The sequence below is a fragment of the Oncorhynchus gorbuscha genome, linkage group LG10 (genome assembly GCF_021184085.1).
Source record: "Oncorhynchus gorbuscha isolate QuinsamMale2020 ecotype Even-year linkage group LG10, OgorEven_v1.0, whole genome shotgun sequence".
NCBI lineage: Eukaryota > Metazoa > Chordata > Actinopteri > Salmoniformes > Salmonidae > Oncorhynchus > Oncorhynchus gorbuscha.
Genome location: NC_060182.1, coordinates 76,224,350 through 76,233,494, shown reverse-complemented (window position 1 = coordinate 76,233,494; position 9,145 = coordinate 76,224,350). Strand labels below are relative to the sequence as shown.

The 9,145-nt window shown below is 39.2% G+C and overlaps 1 protein-coding gene across 1 annotated transcript; it reads left to right on the top strand.

The window, feature by feature from the left end:
- Positions 1-2,173: 2,173 nt before the first annotated feature.
- Positions 2,174-8,012, top strand: LOC124046588 (zinc finger protein 770-like). The gene is made up of 2 exons (XM_046367125.1): positions 2,174-2,313; positions 2,787-8,012. The coding sequence occupies exon 2, from the start codon at positions 2,853-2,855 to the stop codon at positions 6,369-6,371; it is 3,519 nt and encodes a 1,172-aa protein (XP_046223081.1). The 5' UTR covers positions 2,174-2,313; positions 2,787-2,852; the 3' UTR covers positions 6,372-8,012.
- Positions 8,013-9,145: the final 1,133 nt, after the last annotated feature.

Below are 9,145 nucleotides of genomic sequence, written 5' to 3'. Positions count from 1 at the left end.
ATTCTTTTGTGTATTTTTCCATCTCTTAAAGTATTTAGTCAAACATCTAATCCGAGGGTGACTGAGTATTGTCAGTAAACAGTAAGCTTCTAGAACGCTCCAGTGCTAGAAAGCCACTAGGTTCATTTGTTAATCTTTAATTACACTACAGGATATGGGACATCTCTATATCTAAGTTGAGGCTGAGGCAGGGACAGACTGGTCCATTTTAGCCCAGTAGGCCTGTCTAACTTGGGGGTTTTGTGCAAAATAATAATTATCTGGCTAATAATAGGGCCCTCAATGAATAGGTAAACATATACTTCTATAATTGTATTTCCAATAAAACTTTCTCCATTTCTGACTAACTATACCTCTGACAGAAAGGTATTTTATACATGTTTTACCTTTATTTCAACAGGGAGCCTTGCATTTGACAATTGACACATTTGATAGAATACAAGCAATAGTTAGAATAAACAAAAATCCGAAATACAATCATTGATAAATTCTACATCTCTCAGCTACCAGGTCTTCAATAAATACCTTAAACTGCCTGAGCGGCACCAGAACATCCTTTTCAAGGAGATTTGGAGATTGTTCCAGCAGTGGGCCGCATCAAAACTAAAAGCGGATCTACACAATTCGGTGAAGTCCTTAGGAACCTCAAGACTTAACCTACCCTGTCAACGTGTTTAGTAACTCATGTCTTTATACTTAAACAATGAAGTGAGGTATGTTGGAAGCTTGTCCAGTAGAGCTTTGTAACAAAGGTAAATAAGTAACAATGTGACCAACGGGACTTTAATAAGAACCAGCCAACCTTTTGATACTGGATGCAGTGATGCATATTAAAATTATCACCAGAGATAGGGCGCTATGATAGACAGCATACAAAGGTTTAAGAGTAGTGGCTGCTGCATTCCGATAAATTATGTCGCCATATTCAAGAACTGGCAGGGAAATTGTCAAAGACCCCAGTCACCTGAGTGGCTCCAGAGTGATGTAGAGGTCTAAGGCACTGCATCTCAGTGCAAGAGGCATCACTAAAGTCCCTGTTTCAAATCCAGACTGTATCACATTCGGCCGTGATTGGGAGTCATATAGGGTGGCGCACAATTGGCCCAGCGTCGCCTGAGTTTGGCTGGGGTAAGCCGTCAATGTAAATAAGAATTTGTACTTAACTGACATGCCTAGTTAAATTTAAAAAATATAAAAAACACTGTTCTCTCTGCTACCGCACGGCAAGCAGTACCGGAGCGCCAAGTCTAGGTCCAAAAGGTTCCTAACAGGTCCTACACCCAAGCCATAAAACAGCTGAACAATTCATCAAATGGCAACCCAGATTATTTACATTGACCCCCCCCCCCCCCCACACCTTTTGTTTTTACCATTTCTGCTACTCGCTGTTTATTATCTATTATCTCGATTTACCTGTACCCCTGCACATGTACTCGGTAGTTCAATGAGTTCGGAGGAGATTTGGATTGTGGATAGAATCTTAAATTTGCACTAAAATTAAGCCCAGAGATGAGGCAGTATAATTAGAGTTTGTGTCACAATTGGCGTGCTAAGCCAACCATAATCATATTACAAATAACATATTCAAAGTCTGTTTCTTGGGTTTTCAAACGTGAATCCATGTCCAAACAAATGGATTTGATGGATGTGTCTGAATGTCCCCACTAACTGGGTCTGTGAATGAAAATACCAGAAGAGTTTGGAAGCTGTTCCTGCACATTTGGTTATCCTTTTATACAAAAAATGATTGGCCTACTATATTAGCACATATACATGAAATACATAATCACATCATCTATTTTTTATTTTTTTATTTCACCTTTATTTAACCAGGTAGGCTAGTTGAGAACAAGTTCTCATTTGCAACTGCGACCTGGCCAAGATAAAGCAAAGCAGTGTGAACAGACAACACAGAGTTACACATGGAGTAACACTTTTAATTATGAAAACGTTTTTAGGTATTCAAAACTAATATAAACAATTTGCTGTGCACTTCATTGACTACAATACACCACAAACTGGGGGAGGAATTCCGCAAAGTTTATTGATGTATGTATTTATTTTACTAGCGCCGAGGATAAAACTCACAGATAGATACTGCCACTACGGTAGAAGTCAGAACAGCAGTGTGGGAACCTTAAATAAGTAATACTGATTCCATCCGAGCGTTATTGAGAGACGGACACAGTTGTTGTTTATTTTGAACATTGTTTTCACGTAATCGACATTTTTCGACGTTTTTGTACCACACTAGCATCGATTTTACTTGTATTTCTTATTCTTGAGAATTACCATCAACTGGACTCGTGCATGGTGACTATTTTAAACATTTATCCTGGTGAAACTGGCAAATTAAACATTATGTAATGTTAGCTAGATAAGCTAGCGAGTAGCGCTATCCTTTTCAGTTTGCCATTCTAGCTTGAATGTTACGTTAGCTAGCTAACTCAGTCCTAATATGTGTTGACTGCAAGTTAGGCCTATTTTATGTTACATAGGAGTTTGATATATATATAGCTATGAATGTAACGTTAGCTAGCTATCCCGTAATATGTAGCTAGCTACGTCTCAACAGGCCTATTTTATGTTACTTACTGTAAGGGAGTTTTATTAATCAAGTGAAATATTTTATTACGAAATCGCGCTAAAAGAGCCATGAATGGATTTGCAATATTTTTTGTTGCTCATGCTAGGTTGAAGAATGCCGTTGTTTTTGATTCAATCAATTATACATGACACCTTTTCTATGTGTATTTACCCACATCATATTTGATCTTTTTTCCTAGATTGCTCAATGAAGGAGAATCATCAAGCATTTGTCGAACATCACAGGAACGAAGAAGACGACGACAATGCATCAGTGCAGCGTTTGTTGTAAAGGTTTCCCGAGTGCCTCTAAACTCCAGAGACACTATCTCATACACACAGGCCAAAAGCCATTTACCTGTTTGGTTTGTGGCAAAGCCTTTAGACAATCTGTACATTTAAAGAAGCACTCCGAGACCCACACAGCAAATTACCACAATTGGAGTCCACCCACAGACAGTTTGCAACATACTATACCAGTACCTATAAACCCTGATCCATCTCTTGAGAGATCTGGACATGATTTAATTACAGATACCCCACTGTTGCCTGCAGCATATTTTCAAAGAGATGGGACCATGGAGAGGACACCACCAGAACTGTACACTACAGCCTCAGAGATCAAACCGCAACTTGAACTTATCTCACCTGGTGATAATGGTTTATTTAGCAGCCAACAAAACACCCAGCCAGGAGGCCATTTCTTCACAGATTTGCTGCATGATAACATGATTGTCTCTGATGGAATGGAGAACAGTGCATGGCACACAGATGATGTCTACACATGTACAGTGTGCTTGATGTGTTTTAGTTCCCCTCACCAGCTTCAGAGGCACTTACCAGTTCACAGTCAGCCAAAACCTTTTGAGTGTAACATTTGTGGGAAGGCCTTCAGACTAAGGGCCCATTTGAAAATGCACTCTCAAATACATGAACGCAGGCCTACTGGATTTTCTAAGACTATCCCCATTCTAGGGTCTCAGCAAAGCTCTTTCAGAGGTAGAATGAGGGTGAACCACGAATGTCCAACCTGCTCAAAGACTTTCTGTTCTCCATCCAAACTAAAGCGTCATTTTCTTACTCACACTGGCCAGAAGCCTTTTTCCTGTGAGGACTGTGGGAAAACATTCAGGCAGGTGTCACACCTGAAAACCCACCTATATGCCTCGCATAATAAATCAAATCTCCAAAATGTGTGTACCAAACAAAAAGAAAAGCGAATAGATGCTAGGAACACAAATGTAGATATGGAACTACAGTGTGAAATAAGCGTCGGTGCCCCGCAGCACCTGGACAAGTTAGAAAAGTCTTCGCTTCCTGTCAAAGTAGAGCCGAATGCTAGTGGTACCAGTCAATTTGAGTGTAGCATTTGCTCAAAAACATTCAGCAGTTCAATTAGACACAGGCAGCATTACATGATGCATAAAGAAGTAAGACCCTTTCAGTGCCGTGTCTGCGGCAGAACCTTCCGTCTTTCGACCCATTTAAAGAGGCACCAAGTCAGTCATAAGAACCAAGATGAATCTCAGAACACAAGTCAGGTGGATGATCCAAGGGGTGCCGTGTCTGTGTCGAAGACTGAACATGCTTACCAAAATTCAGACAAAGGTATGACTTCTCCAGAGCCTAATGAATCGAAAGCTCTTGAACTCAATATTATTGTTAAACCAGAGCACTGGAAGCTGAATGTGAAAGATGATAAAGACATTCCAGTTTCCACTCTGCAGGAACCTGAATCAACTGGAAAATCTCACCTGAAGACGGCGGTATTTGGTCAAACCAGCAGCCAATGTAAGATCAGCCAGAAAGCAAAGAATCAGCAACTGAACCATCAGTGTCTTGCATGCCTTAAATGTTTCCCTTCTCCATCCAAACTGCAGAGGCATATGTTGACCCATACTGGTCAAAGACCCTTTGGGTGCCACACGTGTGGGAAGCGATTTCGCCAGCCAACACATTTGAGGATCCACTCCCACACTCATCTGTGGTCCAAAAATGGAAAGCAAAGATATGCTCCACGTTCTAGACCTCCATCACTTCGAATTACTGAACACCGAGAGTCTCCAGTGGGTGTCCAATTTCAGGAAAAGCTTCCTGAAAAGCACAATTCTGATAGGAACGTTCACCTCAAGTCCCCTACAGAGAAACAGCCAGGTCAAGGCAGTACTTTTGCTTGTGGACACAATGAAAGCAATAGAAAAATGCATTGGTTTCAGCATTCAACTTCCTCCCTATCCAAGCCTCAACTCCCTCTCCAAATGCCACCAGAAACAACACTGAATCAAAGTGGCCACTTGCAATTGAAAAATCAAGCAATGCCTTCAACGGGAAAAGTTAGTGATGCCCCTTTCCTGAGTACAGGTCCAGAATTGGCTTTGAAAGGCGCTGACGCTATCTCTGTGGGGAGTACAAGCCAGACGAAACACCAGTGTTTGCTATGTTTCAAATATTTCCCATCTGCCTCTAAACTACAAAGACATAACCTTGTACACACTGGCTTAAGACCATTCCAATGCCTGGCATGTGGAAAAACGTTCAGACAGGCCACACACCTGAAAGTCCACGAGGGAACTCACAAGTGGAGACCCTTCAGACCTGCCTCTCGACAGGGAAATAGAATGAAAGTAAGAAGGCCGCAACAACTTCAGTACCCTAAAGTCTGTGTTCAAGTTCCTGTAACGAGTTCTATGAAAGCAGAGACATTCCATTCAAATGGTGTGAATGAATGGAGACCATTCCAGGACAATTTTGAGGATACCTGTAGTAATCAACCAAAGGCACAACAGGACAACAACATTAACAGCACTTCTAAACAGTCCATACCAAACAAGGTGACCTGTGCTAAAAGAAAAGCACACCTGTGCACGATTTGTCAGAAGGGCTTTGACACACCATCAAAACTATCTAGACACTTTCTCATACACACTGGGATAAGACCATTCAAATGCAGTTTATGCACTAAAACTTTCAGACAGCCGTGCCACTTGAGAAGTCATGAACGACGAACACATGAGATTAAAACATGTAGTGATGTCCAGGATAACAGCACATTTAGGGACCCTGACCATGAAACTCTTGCCTCTGCTCACGGAAATACACTGAGAGACATGCCACAGTCCTACAAAGACAGTTCTGATCACTGCTCAGTCACTGATGAGGGTTTAGGTCATTCTTCAGAGGCAAGAGACCCAAGCTTTGTGGCAATACAAGACATAAGCCTACCAAATGATAATATGGAATCTGGGAGTAGACAAAGCGAGGACTATTGGTGCACTGAGTGTCACAGTAATTTCTTGTCCCCATCTGAACTTGCTACTCATCTTATTGTTCACAGACATGCCCTAAACAATGAGATGACAGGTCATAATTCATTGCAACAGGAAATGGGGGGTCACATGCATTCTATGCAAATGGAATTTCAAACCAATCAAGTCATAGCAGATGCAGACAGTCATAATGTTATCCAAAATGAGAGGCTTGATCATTACTGGCGTGAACCAATTCACATGTCATTTCAGTGTGATAAATGCATCACATCTTTTGAAACAGAAAGGGATCTTCAACTCCATAAATGTGCCTCAAGAAATCAAATTGAGGTTACTCAGTCAAGCACATATCGGTGTGCAATTTGTTTCAAGGATTTCAAGACTCCTTCCAAACTCCAGAGACATTATGTCACCCACACAGGCGAGAGGCCATTCCAGTGTAAAATGTGTGAGAAGACTTTCACACAAGCGTCTCATCTAAAAACCCACCAGCGCACACACAAATCAGACATGGACTAAACATATATTTCTGTTTTTATTGACCTATATCTAATATGATTTCTTTCTCATCTTTTCTCCGTTTAGTTTAATATGCCCACCTCACTATTCAGAAAGGACAAAATTACCATATTAATGATTTAATAAACTGCCTTGTGTTGTAATTGAAATGATTGTGAAATTACTGTTGTGAAGCCAAGCCATTTGTGGAATCGTATAACAGTGTGCTTGTTATTTATTGGTTATTTATCACCTGTATACCTGCCATAATTTGCTGTTATTAATCCAAGTTTTAGATGACATATTCAGAACAAATAAATGTATAAGTAAAAGTATTTCTCTGCGATTTTATCTTGATTAGTCAATTGAGTTATGCAGAATTCTACTTGACATCATAACTGGTTACTTAATCATTAACATGCTATCTTGATACACTCTAAAAAGTAGGGGTTCAACAAGGGTTCTTATTTGAAGAACGTTAGGGTTCTTGGCACTGAAAATGGTACCCAAAGGTTTTTCCAAGAACCCCATAGGTGGGGTTTATCGAGGAACCTCCTTAGTTGGTGGGGGTTCGTGCAGGAACCCAGCTCCCCAATTGAAACATTTGGATTTGAAAGGGTAGCAGGTGCAGGCACTTAACTGAAAAATGTAAAGATCTCAATTTAAGAGAAGGTTTGTCCCTTGTATGATCTAAATTGATATTGTTTTATGACGATCGATCTTTTCATATTTATGCAAATCTTTCTAAAAACAGAAAAGGGACACAATTCAATGGATATCAATCAACAAAGAGTTAAGAATATGTTGAAGGCTTGGGTGCAGATGACTGAACTGCTCACTTTTGTGTCTGCAGGTATTCAGAAAAGGAGGCATACAAAGGTATGTCAATCGGTATTGGTATGTTATGCAGATCACATTACCTCGTCAATGAATATCCCATAGGCCTCTATATTATGGACACGGTATGTGTATGAAAACAATTATCAAAACATTTTTTTTCATTCACATTCACCACAAAAACCAAGGTACGAATACCGTTAGGTGCATGTTTTGTTAACCATCTGTACAATGACTATTTTGGGGATTCAGACTTCCCCCTCCCTATACCGCTGATGAATATAACAGGAAACTTGTTCGATCACCATGCACTGCAAAATCATTCTGCTATGGATACAGAGATCAACACATTAGCATCAACACGCCAGAGGATATGCCCTAATCAGTTATTGTCAAACCGCAAACGAACTCAGCATACTTTTACAACCTTTTGTTTTGAGTAGAAATTCCAGTTTTGACTTGATAATACATAACATCTATAAAATTACATTTAAAGCTATATAAATCAATAATGTTTTCACTAATAACAGAATCATCAAACTAGGTGTGATTTATTCTATAAATGTCTAGTATACTTTTACAACCTTTGTTTTGAGTAGAAATTCCAGTTTTGACTTGATAGAAATACATAATTTCAAATATTGCATTTAAAGATGAAGAAATCTAATTCAGTGATTGTCTCATAAAAAAGTGAAAATATGCTTTTATTTGCAATAACATTAAAGAAATGTTCATTTCAAATGCAATTTGTTATATATGAAGTTAGACAATGTTTACATAAAGTTGTACAATGTTTACAATCTTATTATTAAATTGTTTGCCAAATCAATGTTTGCATTTTTAGTGCAACAGTTCCACATTTGAAAGTAGTTACAAGGCACAACAGTCCTTTATTTATACACCTCTAATTGAACAGCAGAGGCCCCTTCCAATCATTTTCTATTTTGGCTTTGTTGAAGTGCTTCATCCCCAGACAAGCTGAATGGGATCTCTGGCACACAAAGCATTCTATCTACAATATTAAAAACATAAAACAGGGTTATGTTTATTTACATGTAAATTACAGTTCTGAAATACCCAAATTCTGTTACATGCTTTTGCTATTAGGAACATTTCCAAATTGAATTGGATTTTTGTTCAATTGCTAAATGGACTTTAAATGACATGCATTTCACCACAACCCTGACAGAAGCACACAACTGAGGTGTTCATCATCGTTGAGTATTCAGGCAATATAAATCGTATAGTAATAAAGGCATGCATTTGCAAAAAACGTATGTGTTGATAAAAAAGATATCACACATCAATTTTGTTATATAAAACATTACAATAATGGCAGTTTTTGAAATCCAAATCAGTTTAATCGTCACTTGTGCCAGATACGTGTGCACCTATTACAGTGAATTGCTGTCATAGTATGTACAGTTGAAGTCGGAAGTTTTACATACAGTCGTGGCTAAAAGTTTTGAGAATGACACAAATATTAATTTCCACAAAGTTTGCTGCTTCAGTGTCTAGATATTCTTATCAGATGTTACTATGGAATATTGAAGTCTAATTATAAGCATTTCATAAGTGTCAAAGGCTTTTATTGACAATTGCATGAAGTTGATGCAAAGAGTCAATATTTGCAGTGTTGACCCTTCTTTTTCAAGACCTCTGCATTCTGCCCTGACATGCTGTCAATTAACTTCTGGGCCACATCTTGGCTGATGGCAGCCCATTCTTGCATTATCAATGCTTGGAGTTTGTCAGAATTTGTGGGTTTTTGTTTGTCCACCTGCCTCTTGAGGATTGACCACAAGTTCTTAATGGGATTAAGGTCTGGGGAGTTTCCTGGCCATACATATTGATATTTTTTTATTTTGTTCCCCGAGCCACATACTTTTGCTTTATGGAAAGGTGCTCCATCATGCTGGAAAAGGCATTGTTAGTCACCAAACTGTTCCTGGATGGTT

Excerpts from the sequence above, each read along its gene's own strand:
- LOC124046588 (XM_046367125.1), top strand. The coding sequence starts at position 2,853 with ATGCATCAGTGCAGCGTTTGTTGTAAAGGTTTCCCGAGTGCCTCTAAA.